At 42.9% G+C, this 26,096-nt stretch overlaps 1 protein-coding gene across 1 annotated transcript in view; it reads left to right on the plus strand.

Annotated features, from left to right (window-relative positions):
• adgrv1 (adhesion G protein-coupled receptor V1) overlaps nucleotides 1-26,096 on the plus strand; it is a gene marked incomplete at its 5' end in the record, with an annotated part of 261,294 nt that overhangs the window by 91,890 nt on the left and 143,308 nt on the right. Inside the window, 20 exon segments of the mRNA XM_084055548.1 lie at nucleotides 968-1,052; nucleotides 1,804-2,032; nucleotides 2,736-2,940; nucleotides 3,661-3,807; nucleotides 4,844-5,102; nucleotides 10,406-10,608; nucleotides 13,881-14,057; nucleotides 14,554-14,736; nucleotides 15,512-15,691; nucleotides 15,788-15,952; nucleotides 16,708-16,831; nucleotides 18,212-18,335; nucleotides 18,640-18,964; nucleotides 19,315-19,568; nucleotides 21,169-21,311; nucleotides 21,673-21,871; nucleotides 22,781-23,000; nucleotides 23,482-23,724; nucleotides 24,386-24,535; nucleotides 25,256-25,476. Coding sequence (XP_083911674.1) covers nucleotides 968-1,052; nucleotides 1,804-2,032; nucleotides 2,736-2,940; nucleotides 3,661-3,807; nucleotides 4,844-5,102; nucleotides 10,406-10,608; nucleotides 13,881-14,057; nucleotides 14,554-14,736; nucleotides 15,512-15,691; nucleotides 15,788-15,952; nucleotides 16,708-16,831; nucleotides 18,212-18,335; nucleotides 18,640-18,964; nucleotides 19,315-19,568; nucleotides 21,169-21,311; nucleotides 21,673-21,871; nucleotides 22,781-23,000; nucleotides 23,482-23,724; nucleotides 24,386-24,535; nucleotides 25,256-25,476 — 3,836 coding nt within the window.

Here is a 26,096-nt window from a genome sequence, read left to right on the forward strand (position 1 = left end):
CTTTCCCCACAATAACAGAAAACATTAAAGACACCAGCACAGAGCCCTGGGGGACTCCGGTCAACCGTATGGGGTTTTAAGCGGTTAAGTAAAAAAGAAACAGAGTACTTCTTCTTTCCACCGCTGTGTGCAGAGAGAGGTGGTGAGAGCTCTCGGCTGGGACCTGTTGCACATTTACTGGAAAGGGCCCTGCCGGGGGGAACCAGCAGAACCGCAGATGGATGGGGATAGGCTGTAATTTGTCAGTGCTGGGTGTGTCAGGCACACCAGGCCTTAACTTAACGGAACCATGACATTCTATCATGAAAGGACAGAGTGCCAGCATAAATCTATGTTTGTTTATCGGTGTGTCTGTGTTTCTCTGTGTGTGTGCGTGTGTGTGTACGTGTTTGTGTGTATTACTATACTTGTGATGGCCAAAATGTCCCCACAATTATAGTAGAAATTGAGACATAAGGCATTTTGAGGACTGTTTTCCTGGTCCTCACATGAGAAATTGTTGTGTTTAAGCTTACAATTAGGAAAAGATTCAGGTTGGGGTTAGGATTAGGTATTTTTGTTTTAAGGATTAGGGTTAGATTTATGCTTTGTTGTGTGCTGAAAATAGCAGATCTACTAGCTCAAGTATGATGCATTGTGAGCTTTTAAATTGGCGATTATCTGTGTGTGACAGCAGCAGGCAACTAAGGATAACTAAGGCTTTAGGGTTAGGGGTGAAAAATGGTATAGCATTGTCCTCCTAAACTGTTGGTGTTCTCACTAGTAATACCTGTGTGTGTGTGTGTGTGTGTGTGTGTGTGTGTGTGTGTGTGTGTGTGTGTGTGTGTGTGTGTGTGTGTGTGTGTGTGTGTGTGTGTGTGTGTGTGTGTGTGTGTGTGTGTGTGTGTGTGTGTGTGTGTGTGTGTGTGTGTGTGTCCATGTCTCCTCAGGTGACTCTCCATCTTGTGATGTTTTCGTATTGAGTGAGGATCAACCTTCACCCAAACAGATCCAGTCCATTCCACACCCAGGTCTTACCTCCATCCATCCGTTCACCACAGCTTCAGGCATCAGTGAGTACTAGTGACAGTTTGCTCTCATCAGCTGTCCTTTATCCCATTAAGACCGGGAACGCATCTGTGTAACCACTTTAACCACTATTTTATACTTTGGCTATAGGCTACTTTGGCTTTTGGCTAGCGTGGCACTGGTTGCCGCGCTATGAGCTTTTATATTTGCTATTTTTTTTAAATCATGACATTATGTGCAAATCTTTGAATATATATAATATATATTTTTAAAGCCAACATTTTTAACTCAATTCTTTGCTTCTGGGGGTCCTTGGAACAACATATTTTGATTCTACAAGTTCTACTAAATCCTAATAGCTTTTTGAAAAAACTTTTGTTGCTATATATCATGTTGCTATATCAGTGGTGCTCAAACCTTTTCATGTCAAGGACCCCCAAAATGAAATGTTTTTGGCCGCCAACCCCATATTGTTTCAGGAACCCCCAGAAGCAGATATGTAAAGATTTGAGTTAAAAATGTTGTTTCAAAAAATACATCTATTCAAAGATTTACACAAAATGTTCAAGATTTTTCAAATGAAATCGCAGATCTACAAGCTCATAGCGCGGCACTCGGTGCCTCGCGCTATGAGATCTGCTATTTTTGAAAAGCCAAAGTATGAAATAATGTTTATAGCTCAAATCTTAAAATGACACAGATGCGTTCCTGGAATGAATGGGTTACAAGAGAAGTGCCTGCATCAAACATCACATTCTGTCTCATAATTATCTTTCTTTCAACCCTTTCTTTAAGCTCACATGGTGCTGGCCGGCAGTAACGGCTCCTCCATCTACTCCTGGAGGTCTGACGTCTCTCTGTTCTCCGTGGAGCTGGACGAGGCTCCTCCTGCCTCAGGCTTCTCCTCTCTGCCCGGACCCTCTCCTCTCCACGCCACCAAGACCCTCTTGGCGTCCGCCGAGGAGAACAGCTCCACCGTCTACGAGTTCACCTCCGTGTCCAACCAGTCAGACTTCATATACAGGTACAGAATGCATAGCATATCGTTGCTGTGGGGCAGAATGATAACAAAATTTGTTATCATTAGGGAACATGCCATATATTGTAAACATGATCATTTAATACATCATGTTTACAATATATGGCATGTTCCCTAAGGCATAGGTTCTCAAACGTTTTCATGTCAAGGACCCCCAAATTGACACTTATTAGCCTGCGGACCCCCATTTGAAAAGATATGCCAGGGACCACCATAAGAGAAGATTTTTATGGCCCTAGCAGTGACTCTTTTAATACATTTTAATACCAAGGATCAGTTTGACATGTAGTAGGCCATTGACCCGCATTTGATACCATTTTGATCTCTGGGACTACACTGTATCATCAGTGTTAATTTAACTCTGAAAGCATACAAACGGGTCCATTTGGTTCCATTTGTAAGCTCTGGGAGTTACTGACACATAAGGGTCCATTTGGTTACTAACTAACAATCTTTTGGCTGGGGCCCCGTACCCTCTTTGAGAATCATGCCCTAATGGGCGTATAGAACATGTCCCCCGTTTTATGTATGCACGCCCCAGCAAATTTTTTGTTTTCCCCCAAATATGGAGTTCCCCACACATCATCAAATGTTTGGCCAAATTCCTCAAACTCTTCTTGACTGGCCTCCAAGTAGTGACATTTACACTGGATGATTAAACCGTGTCTTGTTTCTTGTGTCCGTACAGTACTGGTGAGCTGCAGTTTGCTCCAGGCGACAGTGAGCTGGAGATAACGGTGAACCTCGTGGACGACGACATCCCCGAGGTGGAGGAGCACTTCCGGGTCAGCCTCAAGAACCCCAAGGGTGGGGCTGAGATCGGCTTCGGCGGTCAGGTGACCGTCTTCATCCCCACCAACGACAACGCCCATGGAGTCATAGGCTTCGCTCAGGTAACATAACGTTGTTGTCGGGAGAGAAACATCTGATCTCCATATTTTAACTTTTTGTGTTTTTTCCATAAATTAACGCCCCTACTTGATCATACTACAGCGTCACACAAAAGCATCAAAAGTAGCAGATCTACAAGCTCGAAACACGTTTTGAGCTTGTAGATCTGCTAATTTAGCTGTTTTTTTTATTTGAATCCTGAAAAGTAACAGTTTTGGACACATGAGGTTTCCACCCAACAGAGACGATAACATACAGATACAGTGACCGCCCATTGAGAGTTTGCATTTGTTTTATCATCATGTTATAGTCAGGGTTTTTCCTTAAGTAACTTCAGACAAACCCTGCTAACAGGAATACACTTTGAAAAAAGCGGTCATAATGCGTAACTTTTTCCACATTAACCATTCAACATAAATGTGTTTTTTGACAACTTCTCTAAACACTATTTCTAGTCGCGAGTACGCCAAAATTGTTGTGCCAAAAAAGCTATAGCAAATAAGCTACATTTACCCATTTAGACCTGAGGCCGATTAAAAAAAACGCTCCTAACCTAAAAAAAATCATTCACATCTGAAATGACACAGATGCTTTCCCGGATTGAAGGTATAACAATGTATAGGCTTTGCAGGTCAAAATAGGTTAAATCTGTATTCTAAATATATGTAAAGGTTTGCATAGTTAAAATACTTTACTTTTTCATTGTCATTGTTTGTGTGTAGAAGTCTTTGTCCATGGAGGTGGAGGAACTGCTGCAGGACAACATCGTCTCTCTGATCGTGGAGAGGAGAAGAGGAACGTTTGGCAGACTGACCGTCCACTGGGCCGCTAACGGCAGTCTGGACGACATCTTCCCCCCGTCTGGAGTGGTGAGTCTGTCTGCAAACATCCAGCATCACACATGCAGACATCCTCACGTCTCCCGGAAGTTCCGGGAGTCTCCCGGGAATTAGCGTCCGCTCCCGGACACCCGCGAGCGGTCATAAATCTCCCGCAAACGCCGACCATATGGTGGATTTGCTCAGTGCTCAGTTCCCGTCTAAGGGCCCGCCTACTGGCTTGGTAATTTGCACACGTTAACTCTTTCAGGCACACAGCCCGGATCAGCAACCTGCAACTTATGAGCTTATTGATCTACCAATTTTATAATGATAATGATAATGAATGACATATTTTTTCCCACTTGGATCACCGGACGTGCAGCAACAAAAAGAATATCACGTACAGTACAGCACTTTGAATAATAATAATTAAAAAAAAAAGATTTTAGGCAACAGAGAACTTGCAGCCGGGATCTCAAAACAGCATTAAGTCTCACAAAACAAATTGCCGGCGGCAGTATGGTTTTTACTGTCCTGACGGTTCAGCTGGGTCCTGGTTCGAGGCCTCTTCATCATCGCTTGAACCACATTCAGTCTCATTGTCCGCTCCATCAAGGCTACATTCAGCGTCCTCGTCCCATCAAGGCTACATTCAGCGTCATCATCCCCATCAATAGATTCAGCGTCATTATCCCCATCAATAGATTCAGCGTCATCATCCCCATCAATAGATTCAGCGTCATCATCCCCATCAATAGATTCAGCGTCATCATCCCCATCAATAGATTCAGCGTCATTATCCCCATCAATAGATTCAGCGTCATCATCCCCATCAATAGATTCAGCGTCATCATCCCCATCAATAGATTCAGCGTCATCATCCCCATCAATAGATCAGCGTTATCCCCCATTAAATTAGATGAGATGAAACGAGGAGATGAACTAAGATGATGACATGAAATTAAATGAGATTTCACACACATAAGTCCACTACCCACAAAACATTACACAATCAATATTTTCTAACTTCAATGTGTGGACATGTTTTCCAACCCTGTCTCTTCCTGTCCTGTCTTTATCCCAGGTGATATTCTCAGAGGGCCAATCACACGCCACCATCTCCCTGACCGTGATAGCGGACGGCGTGGCCGAGCTGAGGGAGAGCGTCACCGTGTCCCTGGTGGACGTGACCACCCTGGGGCTGGACGACCCGCGGGTGGTGGGCGCCGTCATCGACCGGCGCCGGGACCGCGCCCTCCTGGCCATCCTGCCCAACGGCTCCCCCTACGGGGTGATAGGATGGCACCTGGACTCACAGTTTACCCTGGCTCAAGAACCACACAGTAAGATGACACTGGTTCTTTAACATGGGGTCCCTGGACCCCCCCCCTGGGGTCCTTAACCCAACAGTTTTCTTAAAAACCTGTTGGTGCTCAAAACTTTTTCATGTCAAGGACCCCTCAAAACGATTTGGCCGTGGACCCCCACCTCAAAATATTTTGTTCCAGGGACCCCCAGAAGCAAAGATTTTAGTTGAAAATGTTCGCTTAAAAAAAATATATACTGTATATTGAAGGTTTGATATACATTTTCAAGATAAAAAAAATCGCAGATCTACAAGTTCATAGCACGGCACGTAGTGATGCACTATGAGCTTGTAAATCTGCTATTTTTGAATAGCCAAAGAAATCTAAAAATGACACAGGTTTTAAATGATATAGGTTTTAGATGTGGTGAAATGAAAATGTTGTGTATTCTTATATCAAAAGTCCCTAAAAAGCCAATCTTAATTACTTCCTGTCAAACGAAGATGTACTCTGTGATGACATATTCACCCGTTTGATTCCCATAGCTCAAGTTCCTCCAAACACACCTGATTTTAATTACAGAGCTTATAAAGTAAAATTTGATGACGTGAGTGTGCAGGACTTATGATAGTTATTGTTATTGAAGTTATTGAGCATCGGAAATCAGTAAGGTTTTGGCTTATCAATTCTCTTCTCGATTCTAGAAGGACCTGACGTGGCTTGAAGTGACGTCTCGAGAGACGAGAGTCATTTCACTGAAATAAAATCACTGGCACAGACATAATGTCGTTCTAATAAAGCTTTTGACTTCTGTTGAATTGCCTGCCAACTACCGGTAAAAACGAACATGGAACATGAATTCAGTGGCTTCATGCATGATGCGCACATTGCTTCAATGTTGCACATCAGATGAAGCCAACATTCTCTACCTTTGTTTGTCTGCGGGAATTGAATGAACGTGATAGAGTGCCCCAGATCAGCACCAATTTGCCAACATCCACCAATAATAGAAAAGGATCAATAAGCAATCGAGTTGATAATCAGGCGAAATCGGCACAAATTAACGATCCCCATCCTAGTGTCAAGGCCTTTAACCCAGGGGTCTTCAGCAGGGGGTCCGGGACCCCTAGGGGGTCCTCAGAGTTACTACAGGGGGTCCGCCAAATCTTTGTGTGATAGGATTTTTTTTTTACCTTAACCACTAGAACCCTAGCATCCCATTTCTGAGGAGAACTTTAGCCAAAAAATAGCCGATCTGTGAGCTTGTAGATCGGCTATTTTTTGGCAAAGAGGTGTTTGGTGTAGAGGGAAAAAAGAGCAGACCAAGTCAACAAAAATCTGAAACAGAATTTTTATACAATATAGAGGGGGTCCCTGCTTCATCTCTCTCTCAGCTAGGGGGTCCTTGGCCTGAAAATGTTGAAGACCCCTGCTTTAACCCATTAAGACCTGAGGCCGATTCTACAAATGTCTTCTAAATCCTAACAGTTTTCTGAAAAAAATATGTTGCTATAATCAGTGGTGCTCAAAACTTGTGACCCCCAAAATGTTAAGTATTTGGCCGTGGACCCCCATCTCTGTTCCAGGGACCTCCAGAAGCACAGATTTGAATTACAAATGTTCGCTTTAAAAATAATAATATTCAAAGATTTGCACACATTTTCACGATTTTTCTAAAATAGCAGATCTATAAACTCATAGCGCGGCACCAAGTGACGCGCTATGAGCTTGTATATCTGCTATTTTTGAATAGCCAAAGTATAAAATATGTCTAAAATCTAAAATGACACAGAATTCTTTCCCGGTTTTAATGGCTCTCCAAAAACGTATTTTTGTCCCCCCCATTATGAGTACAGGCAGTCATAAAGAATTAGGGTGTCTTACACGATTACACACCCAGTGAAATAAACACTTACAGTATGACTTTACTTACAGTAAGCTTGTTTTCAGTCCGTGAATTTATCTGCTTACATTTCCACTAATGTGTTTTTGAAGTGGGGTTCTTGGAGCGTTTGTTACAGTAAACACACATTATGGATTTACTGTAAAGGCCAATCCACAGCGGTTTTCCAGCATTATGGGGCAAACGTAGGATTTATCCTAATCTGTGTCTGGGCCCGTAGCCCAGGATGTCAGAGGAACATAACATGCTGTGTGCTCTGTTTTGAAAACAGGCACCGCGATTGCCAGCTTACGTAATGTTTGTTGGAGTCCTTATACAAGTAATCATGTAACTCCAAAACAAGCTGCTTTCAAAGGTGATTTACATAAAACCGAAGAAATGTAATTAAAAAAAATCTGCAGTAAAATGCAACTAAAAACAGAACATACTAGATAACAAAATATACAGTGCAGTGAGAAATCTACAGACAAATAAAATGGATCCATTAGTCACCCCATGGAGATTTTATGACCAGCATGGGCAGAGGTTCCGGTAGGAAAAGGAGACTCTTGTGTCTCCTACCGAAACCGCTGCCGGTCATCAAATTATTGGCTTAGGAATGCGACAAAAAAATATACATGAATTAAAGTCTCCATGAAAAGGGAAAAAGAAAGAAATGCCATCTCCGGTTTACTTCCCGTATCTGTGTGAAGGAGGCGGCCGCCTTCTTAGGAGGCTGTAAGCATGTTGGAGTCTATTATTTCCAATGGAAGAGTGAACGTGAACACAGCTTTTGAACCATTCTTTAGCTCCATGGTCACTGAACTAAATATTGGACCCGATCGTCACAAGCCACAGAATACTCCCAAGATTTTCATACGAAAATGGCTTTTTTTCAGATAGACAAATCAAGAGAAAATCTACTTTATTATGGACCTTTCTCTGTCCCAGCAACACACTCTCACAGGATCTATTATTGGAATGCATATTTATATATAAAAATAAAAAAACCTTATCTCTTGCACGCCGCCGCTGTGTAACAAAGTATAAAATAACGCTTTGTTGATATATGAAATAAAAATAAATTAACTCATTTACTGCCAGAATAAAACAAATAATCAATCATCCACTGCCGATTTTTCCATTTTTTTAAAACCTTTTTCAAGTAGTCACAGAACACTTATCTCCATTATGATCGATCCCCTGATGGTTGCTAATCCCAGAGGGTTTCTCTGTGCTTCTGCGAAAAGAAAAAAAATGGCATCACAACCTCCCGTTCGCTTGTCATACGCCGTTGAAAATAGCATATCTCGCCAAAAATACATAGTAAAACACAGGAGCCGAGATACAGAATATTTCCCCAATTCTTTAACCAGGAAGTGAATGGAGCAGCAAATCTTTGGATCACGTTATCTCCTGGTTCTGTGTGCGAAAAAAATAAAAATAATAATAATAATAATAAAAAATAAAAAATAATAATAATAATAAAAAAAAAAACGTTTTTTTATGTTTTTGGCAGTATTGGTAATCGGAAAAAAATATGTTTTTTACGTTTTTGGCAGTTAATGAATCAAAAAAGTGACCGATGGAATAATCGAAGAAAGAAAATAATCCATAGTTGCAGCCCCAATAGACCAATTATTTGTTTACCAACATTGAGACTGGGCGCACAGGTAACCTCAGTCCCAGCCTCACTCATCTGCGAAAAGAAGAGCCTGGTCACGACCTAAAGCAGCGAGTGTCTAGGAAGTCCTGAGTGGACAGGATTTTTGTTTCCCCCGGAAACGATATTTTTTGCAATCACAACACTCGTTGCATTCACGGAGAATGTTAACAGATTTGTAAAGCATCAACGTCATTTCCTTGGGCGGTACCTCCGCCAAATTCAACCATTTAAGGTTGTCAACTTCCTAGACAACCAACATCCCAGGTCTTGCCCAGGGTGGCGCACAGGTGATTGTTTCATGCAATCAATTGTCAACTTGTTGTTTCGGGGTGCGCTGGTCTCAGCAGACCCCAACCCCCTCTTGTGTGTTGGCTAGTGAGGCGCGTCCGACCGAGACCTGACAGAACGGGTTTCATTGCGCGCATACTGGTTGCACGCATACTGGTTCTTATCAGTGTGACGTCGTCTGTTAAAACCCATTAAGACCTGAGGCCGCTTCTAAACATTTTCAAAATCCTAACAGTTTTTCGGGAAAAAAAGATAATAATTCAAAAATAGTAGATCTACAAGCTCATAGCGCGGCACTCGGTGCCGCGCTATGAGCTTGTATATCTGCTATTTTTTAATAGCCAAAGACATCTAAAGTGACACAGATGCGTTCCAGGTATCAATGGGTTGGTTAAGGGGTCTATATGGACGCTTACTCTTCCACCTTCCTGGCCCGCCGCCTTCTCCTTCTCACTTGCTTCTTCGGCGCGGCCCTCCTCGCGGGCCTCCTGCGACGCACGGTGGACCTCCTTCTGCGTCTCCTGGTGGTCGTTGCGGCCGCACGTCTCCTCCTCCTCCTGGGCCTGGCGGACGTGGCGCGTCGTCTCTTTGTGGCGCCGGTGGTCCTCCTCCTCCTGCGTCTGACCGGACCCGCCGCCTTCACGCTCCTCCTCCTCCTCCTTCTTGCTTCCGCCTTCGCCGGGGCCGGTGAAGGGGTAGCTGAAACCTGGGCGACGTCTGCCATGATCCTCTTACGCTTGAAGAATTTAAATGGAATTAAATACCTTTAGTTATAACGACTACTAATTATTAACAAACTATCTCTGTCGCGCTAAACTACAATTATGTGCAGACTCGGCGCGGTGCCCATTAATATAGTACTTTGAAGCCGGTCTATGACGTCACATTAATTTGCGGGCGGACTTTAACAAGCTATTGTCCAGTGGTGGAAAAAGTACTAGCGTTTTGTACTTAGTAAAAGTATCAATACTGCAATGTAGATATATACAGTTACAAGTAGAAGTCCCGTATTCAAAATGTACTAGAGTAAAAGTACTAATTGTCAGGGAGGAGGCTCTGTATCGTTTATGATAGTCAGTCACTCATATTTGATACAGTTTGTTTCTGGCGAAAATGTTACTAATTCGGCAGAAGTAACTTAAATTAGCGTTTTCTCACCGTCAGTTGATGCTTCATATCCATAAGAGTCAAACCGCCGGGATTGTTTGTTTATTTTTAGAACACAGTTCTTATTTGACGCGATATTAAACCCGTCTATGGGTATTCAGAATGGGGGAAAAAAACGCGACCCAGGTAGGATGTGTAAATTACGTCAGACTTCGGTGCTCTATTAGGATCTGTGGACCATTTCGCCTTTAGTGGCTCCAATTGTGGATGGCGTATCTTTAATAATTGAATATATTTGGATGTAATTAATTGAATAATAAAGGCCACATTTTGACACATTGGTGTTCATGTTTTTGACCCTGTGGGTGTTTTCTCTTGACCTCTCTGACCTTCCAGGGACTCCGACTAACGTGACCCTGTCCATAGTGAGAGAGCAGGGGTCGTCCGGGGAGGTGTTGATCCGCTACGGCACCAAGCCCGCCCTGTCCCAGCCCCCCAACAACCAGGCCACCGCCGGACAGGACTACGTCTCCAAGGACGACACCGTGGTCATGGTGGACGGAGCCACCGTGGTGCTGGTCACCTTCACCATCCTACCGGTGAGCAGCACACACACACACACACACACACACACATAAGCACACTCAAATCACTTTGAAATACATTAAGGCCTGAGGCCGATTCTACAAATGCCTTCTAAATAAAAAAAAATTGTGCCAAGGAGGACCCCAAAAATGATACTTGAAAAATTGGTCGCGGACCCTCTTACTGAAATATTTTTTGTGCCAGGGACCCCCCCTAGAAGATTTGTGTTAAAAAAATCTAAATCATTATCATTCAAAAACTTTCAAGATCTTTAAGAAAAGTTCAAAAATAGCAGATGTACAAGCTCGCAGCGTGGCACGAAGTGATGCGCTGTGAGCTTGTATATCTGCTATTTTTAAATGGCCAACGGATAAAAGGAAAAAGGAAAATTCGAAATCTGTTGCTTGGATCAATTAATCTTCCAACTAAAATGACAGACATTTTGAAATGTAAGCAGAAGGCTTACCGTAAATTAACTTTTAAAAGCTTTCTTTTGGGATTTTTTTGTTTTCTGTTGCTTCATTAGACAGTAGAGTGTCAGTGTAGTAGAGAGACAGGAAACCTGGGTCTGAGAGAAGAGAGACATGATGTGAGACAAGACGGGAGTCGGATTCGAACTCGGGTCCGCGTTGAAGTCCACGCTGTCCCCTGATGTTTTCCCTGCAGTCCCTGCATTGGTTGACTGTTTAGTTTTAGAATCGATATCCTTTTATTAGTTTTTAAATTCACTAATTGGAAATGCACCTCTCTATTTATCCGAGATGCTTTTCTAGTTATATGCCCTACAGAGCCCTTAGATCCTCTGACACTTTGTCTCTGAACTGTTCCAACGGCTAGAACAAAAAGGCATGGAGATGCAGCTTTTAGCTATTATGGTCCTAACCATTGGAACCGTGGACACTTATAAAGACGCACCTTTTTGGCATTGCTTTTGCTTAGGTTTTCGCATTGCTTCTACAGTAATTTACTTATGTACTTTTATTTATTTACAGTATGTACTTTTATTTATATTTTTGTATTATTATGGTTCGTTTCTTTTAAATTATTTTCTGTGAAGCTCATTGAGTTGCAACTTACTGTATGAAATGTGTTACATAAAATAAAGTTTGATTTGATTTGGTCTGTGCTGACTGAGACACCACCAGTCACCCCACTGTAGAATTAACTTAACAGATCATAACAGAATAGAATAGTAAACAGAGCAGAATAGTACTGGAACGAATCAAATTCGTTTTTTTCACCTCCCTTCTTATTTCGGGATGGAGAACAACAGACTCCACATGGACCCTGGACATTTCCAGCTCTCCAGCAGTCTTTGCAGTTTGTCTGCATCCCACGGTCCAAAAGCCACCCCAGAGTGGTTGAGCAGACACAGGCTGGCTGGCACTGAGCCTGGTCTGCTGCCTACTTACAGTACTAATAAGCAGTACAATCCCTGCACCACACCATCGGATCTGAACCCCCGTTTTAGGGTCTTCAGCGCGGGAATAGAACAATCCAGAACCTTCATTCTTCCTCTCTCAAGGAATTTCCATTAACCTTCCTTTTCTTTCCTGTGACCCTCTGGGTCTTTTCTACATCTGTCTGTCTCATTGTCTTTCGCTGTATTTCCCTTTGTTTCCTTCTTCCAGGCTTCATCATGAAGTATAGTAAAGGCCAAGGCAAGCCGGTGTCTATTTTTACCTCTCTCTCTCCCACTAATGGGACTGGTGATTATGTTGTGTGTTTAGGCTGTAAACGGAGGCGGAAGAAGTTCCGCGAACATGAAGCTGTGTTTTTCCTGGTGTTTCTGTTGAAGCTGCCAGCTTTCATTAACGTTGTTATGGAGAGACGTTGCATACAGAAAGAAGTGGCCCTGGGAGAGGGTTTAATTTTAAGTTTCTGTGTTGAAGCTTTGCAGCTCTTCCTATTATTTGGTTTTTGCGAGAGTACAGGCGACCGTGCTGTCAGCACAACGCTAACCACTAAACCCAATTTAGAAACTAAACTCGAGGCTTATGAAAAGAAGGGGTTTTTCGTGTGTGTGTGTGTGTGTGTGTGTGTGTGTGTGTGTGTGTGTGTGCGTGTGCGTGTGCGTGTGCGCTTCCATGTCCATGAGCTGTGTTGCATGGCATGCACTGAGCTGTTTCTCCATTCAGTTGTCATTAGACCCAGTGTTGCTAGATTTTGTGAGTGAAACAAGCGACCAGGTCTATGAAAACGAGCCCAAAAGAAGCGACCAGTTTTACCACTTGAGCCCTACTACATCATCTATTTGAAAATAGCCCATGTACAAGCACACAATGCGACGCGTTGTGAGCTTGTACATCGGCTATTTTCAAAAAGAATCTTGAAAGAAATCTTAAAATGTTGAATGCTTTGAAACATTTTTAACAACACCAATCTTGTATGGGGATGCCTGGCACAAAATCTTTTTAGATGGGGATCCGCAGACAAATACATATTAATTTGGGAGTCCTTGACATGAAAATGTTTGAGAACCACTAGTTTAAACAACATTAGGAGGCACACCCACATAAGCAACTACACTTTAGAAACAAGCCCCAAAAAAGCAAACCGCAACAGATATTTAGAAGCTACTTTACAGAAAAAACAAGCCCAAATTGGCTTATAATAAGCAGACTTGGCAACACTGATTTGACCCCGCTATAAACGATCTTGCAAAGCAGACATGAAACCAACAAGAGTACCATGTGGATGTTTTCCCTCTACACCAAAATGCTATTTTTGTGTTGGATATTGTGTTGATATTTGAAATAAGTAACATAACATAACTAGTAACATAACAACAAAGTGTGTGTTACCTGTCATTCACTCTGCTTACAACCAACCCATACACTAATATAATTATCGTCTCTGTCGGGTGGAAACCTCATACTGTATGTCCAAAACTGTTACTTTTCAGGATTCAAATTCAAAAGCATCAAAAGTAACAGATCTACAAGCTCGAAACGCGTCGCAAAGCGACGCGTTTCGAGCTTGCAGATCTGCTACTTTTGATGCTTTTGTGTGACGCTGTAGCATGATCAAGTAGGGGCGATAATTTATGAAAAAACACAGAAAGTTAAAATATGGAGATAAGAGTTTTCTGCCCGACAGCAACGATATGTCTGTACTCCACCTTCCTGATTTCTCCCAAGATCCTCAGCTGATCTCAAAATAAACAGTTGGAGTCATTAGTCTTAACAGCGTGCACAGACTATCATTATTGTTGATGTGCGTCCATATATATTCACGCATGGACGCTGTTTGTTTGTTTGTTTGTATTATGTGTATCCGTTGTCAGGACGACATCCCGGAGCTGGCAGAGGTGTTCCTGGTGAACATCACCAGCCTGGAGCTGATTGGAGGATCTCTGGGACCGGGCCAGCCCAGTCTGAAGAGGCCTGGGATGGAGGTGGCAGAGGTCAGCATCCAGGAGAACGACGACCCCAGAGGAGTGCTGCAGTTCAACGTGTCTGAGGTGAGTTCATATTGATGGTCACCCCGACCCCGGGGACGGCTGTTTCTCTGTCTTACTTAACCAGACGATCACAGGTCTTCGCCTACACCAAGGGTTCCCAAACCTTTTAGGCCGCGACCCCCCAAAATAATCATATTTGAACTGGGGACCCCCACCCTGATAAGCATTTAGAATTGTAGACATTACATTTAGTTTGACTCGGTTCCACAGATACATATTGTGAAAATAGCAGATCTACATAGCTCACAACGCCTCGCACTGCGAGGCGTTGTGAGCTATGTAGATCTGCTATTTTCACAATGTTTGCCTCTTTCTTACATAATGTTTGTCAATTTAGCCCAGTTTGGTATTAAAAAGGTCTTAAAAGTCATTAAATTGTAACTTTAGAAAAAATTGTAACGTCACTGAAAAAAGTTAGTCGGCAGACATTTTTCGTCATAGTTTTAGTCAGTGAAATAAACACTATAAAGTAAACACTGTTAAACGTTTCTCCCAGGATGTGTCTGGAAGGGTCCTGGCCTATGAGCTGCCCCCGCCGGCCAACATCCTCCGTCTTACAGTGGCGCGATTGGCCGGGAGCACCGGCAGAGTGATACTCTACTGGGAGGCTCAGCCAATCACAGCAAGCCTCGATGACTTCAGCCCCGCCTCTGGAAATGTCACTTTACTAGAGGGACAGGTTAGGAAACGTGTTTTTTATATTTGTCCTGATTTGGAGTCAGATAACTCACGAATAGATTGAGAATATTTGATTTATCAAATATATAATATACAAGTGTGAATATTATATTTGATCTTGGTGTTGCCTTTTAAATGTAAAAAAAACAATTGCTGATGTACTGCCTTACAATGCATTGCATTTTGCATTGCGAGCTTGTAGAGACACTATTTTCGGTGTTTGTCGCATGACAAAGTATACAGTTCCTATACTGTATACCTATACTGTGTACCTATACTGTATTAACCGGGGACGCATCTGTGTCATTTTAGATTTCTTTGGCTATTCAAAAATAGCAGATATACAAGCTCATAGCGCGGCACTGAGTGCCGCGCTATGAGCTTGTAGATCTACTATTTTTGAAAAATCATAAAAAATATATTTTTTATATTTAAAAAAAATATGTTGGGATTTAGAAAACATTTTAAGAATCGGTTAAAGGAGTAGTTCACAAAAAAAAATCGTATTTTCTATCCATTACACACCCCATGAAGCCTTGAATTCATGATTGATGATTCAGATTTTTTGGTGTTTGTCGCAAATGATTGGCTTAGGAATGCGACAAAAACTAAAAAAATCTCCATGAATTCAAAGCTTCATGGTGTGTCATTGTTCTAAAATAAGTAATTATTTGGGTGAACTACTCCTTTGATATAAGAATCATGCACACTAAGAAGGTTCATAATTATGTAGAACAGAAAACAGTGACACACACTGACTCTGGTTTTCCTTCCAGGACGGAGCGACGATCGACATCACCATCCTGGACGATGAGGAGGTGGAGTCAGATGAGACCTTCGCGGTGACTCTGGCGCGTGTGATTGGTGGGGCTCGCCTGGGGGAGGCGACCTCCCTGACGGTCACCATACCGCCCAACGACTCGCCTCTCGGACGGTTTGGATTCGAGGAGCTGGAAGTAAGTCTCTAAACCCACAAAAAATGTACAACAATAAAATATGACAAAGTAAAACAAATTGTGTCTGTGTGTGTTATAACTCCTCCCCCTTTCTAGTTCACTGTGAGCGAGCCAGAATCGGCTGATGACCCCGTTGCCACGGCGACGCTAGCGGTGGTCCGGAGCCCGGGGGGCAGCGGGGCGGTGAGCATGCTCTGGAGACTGGACGACCAAGCTGTAGATGACCTTTCACCTCTCACCGGCACCCTACAGTTTGCTGAGGTAGGTAACACTATATTGACACACACACACACACACACACACACACACACACACACACACACACACACACACACACACACACACACACACACACACACACACACACACACATACAATTACACACACACACACACGCACACACATAGCCAATACGGTAATTTGATGACCAGCGGTCAATTGAGTCTCCTACTGACCAGCCATCCGATTTCACAAAAATGCTAAAAGAAATAATCTGCAGATCTACAAAGCACACAACACGTGCCATCGTGACACATTGTGAGCTCGTAAGATCGGTTGATTACAGTATTTGACATCTTAACCACATGAACCCTGGCAAAACCCTATCGGGTGAAAACATCCGAATATGTTGTATATTTTAAGAGGGATAAAATTTCATATCGATATTCAACCATGACTATTTGGGCAGATTTTCATTTTGGAATCACCCCTTGGTGTTTATTGCATTTTAATTGCACATCGTCTCTGTTGGGTCGAAACCTCATATGTCCAAAAGCATCAAAAGTAGCAGATCTACAAGCTCAAAACGCGTTGCTTCGCGTTACGTTGCAACCCGCGTTTCAAGCCGCGTTTCAAGCTTGTAGATCTGCTACTTTTGAAACTTTTGTGTGACGTTGTAGTATGATCAAGTAGGGGTGTTAATTTACGGAAAAAACACAATCAGTTAGAATATGGAGTGGAGATAAGAGGTTTCTGCCCGACAGCGACATTATGTTTTTTTCTCCAAACGTACACAGACGGAGTCCAGGAAGACGTTTGAGGTCAGAGCGCTGGTCGACTCCATCCTGGAAGGAGACGAGATCTTCAGCGTACGGCTGCTTCCAGACGCCAGCGGCGCCGCCGTCATCGACCCCTTAAACGGTTTGTCATGTCTATAGTAATGGTTCTCAACCAGTGGTCCTTGAGGGCGTTCCATGTGGTCCCCAGCTAAATGATGGAGAGTTGGTAACCAAATTGGCCCTTATAGATCTTTAATTCTTGAGAGTGTAAAATGAAACCAAATGGACCCTTACGGGTCCATTTGGTTTCATTGTACACTCTCAAGAGTTACATTTTTGTTGAACATCTGCATTACTTAATTAAGGAATAGTTATTTTGATCAACGTTTGCCTGTTGTCTCTCCTATGGTACCAACATCAATACAGCATGGAATTGTGGACAAAATCGTATCCAACGATAACAAAATATTCAAAGTTTTGGGTCTGAGAGTCTAAATCTCATCAAACGGTGGTTCCGTGGCTCAAATGCCGAATAAATAATGGACCTTGGTATGAAAAAGGTTGAAAACCACTGCTCTATAGTAATGCGTGTGGGGAGGAATCAATTGGCAAAACGATTGAGGAGAAAAAGGGGGTAAAAAAAATGATGTTTTTATTTATTAGATCTTTTTGACTTTTAGTTTTCAAGTTTAGTTTTAGCGGGTTTGCTAGTTTAGTCTTTATTTTGTGTTTCTTATTTTAGTATTAAGTTTCACAATTTTTTCCACAATCTTTTAAGAAACCTATTGGATATTGACAAAGACTAAAACTAGGACAACTCAAGAATTTTTGTTTTTTAGTTTTGTTAGATGCATTGTGTCTTTCTTGACACAATACATTTTCAGTTTGTCATCTTTTTTATTTGTAAAGCCTAATTTTTATTTTTATTTCAGCTAAATAAAATGTTTTGTCAATTCTAGTTTTTGTTATTTCGTTACTTTTAATAAAACTATAATAACCCTGGTAGTTAACGCACCACTGAACATTAGCTAAAAATAGCCGATCTACAAGCGTGTAGATCGGCACGAACTCACGTCCGTTTTGCCAAGTATGGAGGGTCTGAGTGGTTGAAGGGTTTGTGTGTGCAGTAACGCACCGCTGAACACAATCCTACAGGAACACACACGACCGCGCAGTGAAAACATAAATCTGTGTGATTTAAACGTGCTAATCACATCCAACACAAATGTTTCTTTTCACTAAGTCAAGCAATGAATCAGTGAAGCAATGAATCAGAATCATTTTTATTGCCATAATGCCAAGCTATACAATAACTTTTCTTTTTTTTTTTCTGGTGTGGGAAAATAAAGCCCTGGAAAACTCGTCTTAGTTGGCACATGATGCTGTGACACTACCCCCAATGTAAAACAATTAAAGGGATAGTTCACGCAAAAAAAAAAACTAACCCTTTTTTTTCTATCGATTAGTCACCCCATGGAGACTTAAATTCATGGATATTTTTCTCTGTGTTGTGTTCCTCTAGGTGTGGCCACCATTACCGTCCAAGGAGACAAGGCTGCGTTGGGGATGGTTGGGATAGTGGAGGCCTCCAGAGAGGTTGTGATGGGAGAACCTCAGGGAGACTACAACGGGACTGCTGTTATCAGGTGTGACAAACATATAGGGCTGCAACAGTTCATCGAAATAATCAATTTAATCTATCGATCTACAAGTTGACTATTTTCTCTATTTTTGCAAGACACCGTTGTTCGACAAAGCTTTTTTTTTAAACAATTATATATAAAATAAAATAAACGCACTTCAAAATGATTTCATTGATTAAAAAAAAGTTAGCAACAGAATCATATTTCAGAAAATAATCCAGAGTTGTAGTCCTGCAAACATCATATCATTGGCAACAGAGAAAAAACGTAATTCAACTCATTTTGTCTTTGCCATCTTGCTCACCAGTCTGGTGCGAGGCCCAGGGATCTTTGGCGAGGTGCAGTTCGAGTGGAACATCACTCCTGCCGAGGCCGGGCAGTTTGAGGAGATCTCTGGTGTGGTGACCATGATGGACAGACAGTCAGATGCTACCATCGTCCTCAAGGTCCTGAATGACGAGGTCCCAGAGGAACGCCGTGTGTACCAGCTGACCCTGACCTCCGCCACGCCGGGCCTGGGCATCAGCCCCTCTGCCCAGGTCGCTACGGTTACCGTGGCAGCCAGCGACAACCCCCACGGCCTCTTCTCCTTCGCCCAGCGCCGGCTCACGGCCACAGAGGAGGAGGGGACGGTGAGCTCATCATCAGTAGCGGGCAAACTTGTGCCACACAAAATGTTTTTCATTTCCTCCCAAAAATATTAAATATTAATGAAAAAGGAATTGAAAGAACACGGTGCCCTCAAGCTCTTAGCGCGGCATGAAGTGACGGGCTGTGAGCTTGTATATCTGCTATTTTAGAATAGTCAACAACCAACATATACAATATGGATAAAGGGGTGAACATGTATTAACACCTTTTGCTGGGGACCCCCTTGGGCCCCCTCAAGGACCACTGGTTGAGAACCACTGATTTAATAGTTAATAATTGAATGATGAATGTCACTAAAACACCTACCGTCATTCCTCCTCATGGCCACCAGGTGAACGTGACGGTGAGTCGCTCTCTGGGCACCCTGGGCAGCGTGTGGGTGAGTTACCAGACACAGACAGCAGAGGGCAGCAGCAGCACATCAGCGGTCAGTGGAGAGGACTTTGCCCCGGCCTCAGAGCGCCTCCTGTTCGCTCCGGGTCAGACCACGGGACAGGTCACCCTGCGTATCCATGACGACAGCCTCCCCGAGGGACCCGAGGAGTTCTACCTCAACATCACCGCAGTGGAGCTGCTCAACGACAGGTACTGAGTCCTTAAACTACTTTAACCCATTAAGACCTGAGGCCGATTCTACAAAATGCCTTCTAAATCAGTAGTTCTCAAACTTTTTCATGCCTTGGACCCCCCAAAATGATATGTTTTTGGCGAATACATATCATTATCACATCGACATTATTCAATACACTTTAAAGATTTTTCATAAATGATCAAAAATAAATAGTAGATGTGCAAGCTCGCAGTGAGAATCACTGGTTTAACTATTTAAAGCCTACTCTATTTTCCCCCTTTTTTCCCTCTGTACTAAATCTCTTCGCCGAAGATAGAGCCGATCTAAAGTTAGATACAGTAGATCTTGCTGTTTTCGCCAAATATTCGCTCCCATGTGATTGAGAGTATAATATAATAAGCAGAATTCATTGTATTATTATTTCTACTAGTGTTTTTACTTGCATGTATGGTGAGTGTGCTCAATTTCTGCTTCCCCAATGGCTACAGAATACGATGTGGAAAGTGTTAAAGCCATGTACATAAATAACAGGCTGTTAATGTCTGTTTCCTATGCGTTTCCTTAAATGTCCACACAGTACATGCTCTGGATTTCTCAGAGCCTTCTAAATCTGGATATGCCATAGTACACACACCCATATCGTCGCTGTCGGGTGGAAACCTAAACCTTGTACGTCCAAAACTGTTCCCTTATTTATTGCTATTTAAAAAGTAAAGAAAATAGCTGATCTACAAGCTCAGACACAAAATGAGGGTTTTAATTTTAAAAAGTTGAAATATTGGAGATACAAGGTATCTCCCGACAGCAACAGTATGCAACTTGAATGTATCACCATTATATACATGTCACCACCTGGGTTATAAAAGTTGTTCCCAAGTTCATTCCTGTTGGATTTATGCCACTTCTAATCTTCCACTGTACCAGGGAGGGAATTGAATTCAGCAGGTGCTCCAGGTCTAAGACCAGCCCCTGATTTATTGGCTTGAATGAAAACATGCGGGGAGTCTGGGTTTTTAGGACTGCAGTTGAGAAACTCTGGTCAGCAAGTGAACAGTGGTGGAACAAGTACTCAGATTCTTTTTTACTTCAGTAAAAGTATTAATACCACAATGTACCACAATGTCGAAATACGAGTAACAGGCCTGTAAAAACAAAAACAAAATTAAAGTATTAGCGTAAAAATACAAATCTATATAAATTCTACAAATCTCTGTATGTCTGTTTTTCATTTATTCTTAATCAAATGAAAGTCATTTTCACAGTAAAAGTCAAAGGGTTAAGCTCTGATGCCTGAAGAAGGTCTATGACCGAAAGCTTGCTATAAAGATATTTTATTTTGCACAGCTTGCACAGTTTTGAGTCTGGGGAGGCTCCCTTTAATTGTTCAAAGGGTTAAGCTCTAAAACGTTCTATATTTCAAGTTTCCATCAGCTACAGAGGCTGAGAAATAATTCTTTTTTTAAATATTTTTTTCAGAAAACTCTTAGGATTTAGATGGCCTTTTTAATAATAGGCCCGCAGGTCTAACATGCACAGTACTTGAATAAAATGTACATAATACTTGCCACTGCTGCAAGTGACTTAGTGTTGTGCATGTCTCCCTCTGCTGGCCAGTGCTGTGGACTACACGGTGAGGGAGTCAGGGCTGCCGTTGGACCTTCCTCCAGCTGTAGGTGAACAGTCCTCTGTCACTGTGGTCATCCTGCAGAACGACAACGTGGAGGGCATCCTGGAGTTCACACAGGAACACATTACTGGTAAGAGACTAAACCAAACCATACTGGCATTTAAAAAAAAAAAATAGATCAGGGGTCTTCAACGTTTTTCAAGCCAAGCCTTAGCTGAGAGAGAGATGAAGCAGGGACCCCCACTACATACTGTATAAAATTGTGTTGCAGATTAAACTTTTTCATAGATTTCATAGAAAGACTCATAGAGTTGTCTGACAGCACTATCAATGTGTAGCATTGTGCTGGATTTATGTTAAGGTGTATTTTCAGACAGTTAACCACTTAAACCCTCAATACTTAGACAACTTAACCTTTTTATATGTATTTTTAAAGTATATTATGTTCCTATCTCTTCTCGTAATTTTTTTCAAATCTCTCCTACCCATAGTTGAGGAGGAGGCGGGCTCCGTCTCCGTGGTGGTGGTGAGGAGGGTGGGGACGTACGGAGTGGTCTCAGCCAGCTTCCTGTCCAGAGGGCTGACCGCCACGCCGGACCTGGACTACATCCTGTCCAACGGCTCGCTGACCTTTGCACACGGCCAGGACAGAGCTCACATTAACATCACCATCATAGATGACCTGGACTAGTGAGATTCACACAACTTTGTCTGATTGATGTCTGACTTGCATCATTGTATTTCTGAAAGGTTTTTCAAAAACATTGCTGATCTACAAGCTCGCATGTGACCTGTTGTCGTGAGCCTGTAGATCTGCTATTTGCACTTTTTTGAGTGGTGCCAACCACTCCTACATTTGACTTTGTCCGTGTGTCCGTATGTCCGTCCGTCCGTATGTCCGTCCGTATGTTTGAGCACGGCTGATTGGTCAAGCTTCACGTGACACGTGACAATATGTTGTCACTTGTCACGTGACAACATATTGTTGCTGATTGTTGCGGATACAACCAGTTACACTTTCAAAGGCACCACTCTCTTCACACTGGGTGTGATTATTATTTTTTTCTCTGTAGGAGTTGGCCTGTGTGTCTGTGTTTCCTGAGCCAATCTCACAAATCACTGGACCCATCAGCGCCAAATTTATTGTGTACTGGCAGCGGTTTCTGGAAAAAAAATAAATAAACACTGGTCCGCAACATACAGTAGAAATGGGTCCCATCCCCTCTTTGGGAAACACTGCCCTAGATCAAGGGTTCCCAAACTTTTCAGACAGTGACCCCCCCCCCCAAAATAATCATATTTGAACTGGGGACCCCCCACCCTGACAAGCACTTGGAATTGTAGGAGTTGAGGCATTACATTCAGTTTGATAAATATTGTGAAAATAGCCAATGTAGATCAGTTTTTTTCACAATCTTGGCCTCTTTCTTGGGTCATTTTTGACTATTTGGCCTGTGTTTGAATGTTTTTCATAGTATAGTTTGTTGCTTTCTTTATGACGTAGTAATGGTCTTCTGGGGACCCCCCAAAATCATTTGGGGACCCCCCCTAGGGTTCATAATCCAAGTTATGAACTGTGTCTGTTTGTCTGCTCTCCAGTGAACCCGCTGAGGAGTTTGAGGTGGAGTTGTTCGGGCCCACGGGCGGGGCCGTCCTGGGGTCCCGCGCGGTCGCCACGGTGACCATCGACAAGAGCGACTCTCTGAGCGGAAGGGTGCGTTTCATCAACGACACCCTGATCACCCTGGAGAATCCCAACAACACCCTGACCCTCACCCTGCTGCTGGAGAGGGTGGCAGGGGCGGTGGGCAATGCCACGGTAAGAGAGAGACCCTCTCCTCCGGTTTGTTGTTGAATAGGCTCTATGCTAAGGGTTCCCAAACTGTCAAGGACCCCCAAATTGATATGTATTTGGCCTTATTCCCCCATCTGAAAAGGTTTTGTGCCAGGGACCCCCAGAAAAGAAGATTTATGTTTAAACAATTCCAAATTATTGGAATCTTCCAACATTTTTGATCATTTTAACCACTTTATCCATTTATATGTTGGCTATTCAAAAATAGCAGCTATACAAGCTAGCAACTCGGCACAAAGTAACGCGCTGTGAGCTTGTTGATCTGCTATTATCAAAACATATCCAACAGGTTGCTTGGATGATGTTAATCCAGGCTGGTATACTTCTTTATATTCAAACAGGTGGCTTGGATGATGTTAATCCAGGCTGGTATACTTCTTTATATTCAAACAGGTGGCTTCGATGATGTTAATCCAGGCTGGTATACTTCTTTATATTCAAACAGGTTGCTTGGATGATCTTGGGCCCCAACAGCAGAGAGGTCCTTCCAGAGCTCAACGCGGACATCAAGGCGCCCGTGAACGGCTCCTACTACTTTGAGGACGGAGAGGAGGGCACCACGCGCTCCATCACGCTGAAGATACTCCCCCACGGGGAGGTGGAGGTGGAGGAGGACTTCATCGTGGAGCTCAGCATCCTGTCGGGAGACATGGACGTAGACTCCAGTGCCGGCTCCGTCACGCTCAAGGTGCATGTGCTGTCTAACTACTTCAAAAGAGTGTGTAACGCCCATGGCCACAACACCTCCACTGATCTCATTTCCCCCAGATTTGGCACAAATATGGGAATGAATTCATTCTACCATTATGCCACCAAAATGTGGAATGCCCTACCACCACCAGCCATCAAAAAGTGCTTGCCTTCTAGCTTGCCAAAATAAATTACCCCCCCACTGTAAATTCTGTAAATATGATTGTTCTGCTAGCATTGATCATTTCTTATAGTATTGTATTTCTTTATATGTCTTGATGAATTGAATACGTAGGACCACAATAGAAACAAGCCCTCAGGGCTCTTTGTGTTGTCCTTTTAGCATTATCAATCAATCAATTCAACAGAAAGAAAAAGAAAGAACCCTGGTCTCCTGAAGAGCAGATGTTTTTACCACAGAGCAAAAAAAAGAGGAAAAAAAGGCTGTCTGCTTGCTCAGGGGAGAAATTAAATTGTGACCTTTGGGTTAACATTGATGTCAAACCATGTCAAACAAGAAACCAGGATTGTGTCAAAGTTCGTGGAAAGTTAACCTAGGAAAGTTGCATAACAACGCTTTTTAAATCTGACATTTTATTTCTATTCACTCCTTCTTGGTTCTCTCTCTCTCTCTCTCTCTCTCTTTCTCTCGTCCCCAGATTGAGAAGTTCGGTGACCCTAACGGTATCGTCCAGTTTACGACGGCGTCGTTGACAGAGCGCGTCTACAGTGAACCCACAGAGGAAGAGGGACCTCGCAATATCACCCTGGTCATCACACGCAGAGAAGGGGTCATGGGGAACATCACGGTAAGATCAGCAAAAGCACAACGACACGTTACTGTTTGATCATTCATTATCTGTGTCCTAGGAACCCACTCAGGGGTCCTTGAGGGGATTCCAGGGGACCCCCAGCTAAATGATTGATAGTTGGGAACCAAATGGACCCTTATGGGGCCGTAACTAGTGTGCAAATACAACACGTTAGGGTCAGGGTTAAGCTAATATCACTGGGAGTGGTATTTAAGATAGTCAAAGGGACAGGGCCTTCAATACCCTCATAGCTGACTATCTACTTCTCCAAAGTGAGTGACACCCACAGCCACACCACTAGCGGGAGCCACCATGATCCAAATTTAGAACAAACATGGGGAAATTCTCATTCTACTGCTCTGCCACCACAATGTGGGATGCCCTGGCTGACACCATCCATTAAAGGATGTGTAACACTGGTTTCTTTCAAAACTGGCCTGAAAAATCATCTATCAGGAGACCAGAAGGGGAGATAAATGTCATTTCCCATCGGAAGGAGGTGACATTCACTGCCACCGTTTTTCCTTTTTCTCCTTTAGCGTTTGTATTTGTTGATGACATGTATTATTGACTTTTTTTGTGTTATCCTTTTATCTCTAATGTCTGACTAATAAAGTATTCAACAGGTATTTCATAACTGGAGGGGTAAATGAGTCATTCTAATTTGAATATAGTGAATTAAACTCTCTCTCTCTCTCTCTCTCTCATATCCATCAGGTCCATTGGCAGGTGCAGAGTGAGTCAGAGGTGGAAGGTGACTTCCTGTTCCTGTCCGGTTCTGCGCTGATCCAGGAGGGCCAGAGGGAGGTGGACGTGGTCCTCAGCCTGATGCCCGACACCGTGCCCGAGCTGGAGGAGCTCTACACCGTCCTGCTCGCCTCCGTGGAGGGCGGGGCCACGCTGGACGCCAACCCCAACCGCACCGCCACCCACATCAGGTTAGGCATGGATGGAACCATATCTCTGTCTCTGTCGGGTGGAAACCTTATATGTCCAAAACTGATACTTTTCATGATTCAAATTCAAAAGTATCAAAAGTAGCAGATCTACAAGCTCAAAAGGAGATCTGCTACTTTTGATACTTTAGTGTGACGCTGTAGTATGATCCAGTAGGGTGTTAGTTTACGAAAAAAAACTAAAAGTTAGAATCTGGAGATAAGAGGTTTCTGCCCGACATCGACTATATGAACATTTCACATTTCATTAACGATATTATCGTGATAATCCAAACTCTTTCAAACTATTAAAACGACACTTTTGTTAACCACTTGCACCCCAGGATCCATATTCTGAGGGGAGCATTAGCTAGCAGATCTACAAGCTCACAACACATCGTTTTGCGACACGTTGTTGTGACCTTGTAGAGAATATGCTGCTATTTTCAGTGAAGAGATTTGGTGTACACGGGAAAAGTACAGTTTTTGATTTATTTATTAGATCCCCATCAGCTTACTGTACTGTTACAGCAGCTACTCTTCCTGGGGTCTCAACCAGCATCATCAACACAATTTACATCAATACACAACATTGTTCATACGACATACTCATCACAACATAC

This window comes from Gymnoscopelus microlampas (assembly GCF_963454915.1).
Source record: "Gymnoscopelus microlampas genome assembly, chromosome: 4".
NCBI classification, from domain to species: Eukaryota; Metazoa; Chordata; class Actinopteri; order Myctophiformes; family Myctophidae; genus Gymnoscopelus; species Gymnoscopelus microlampas.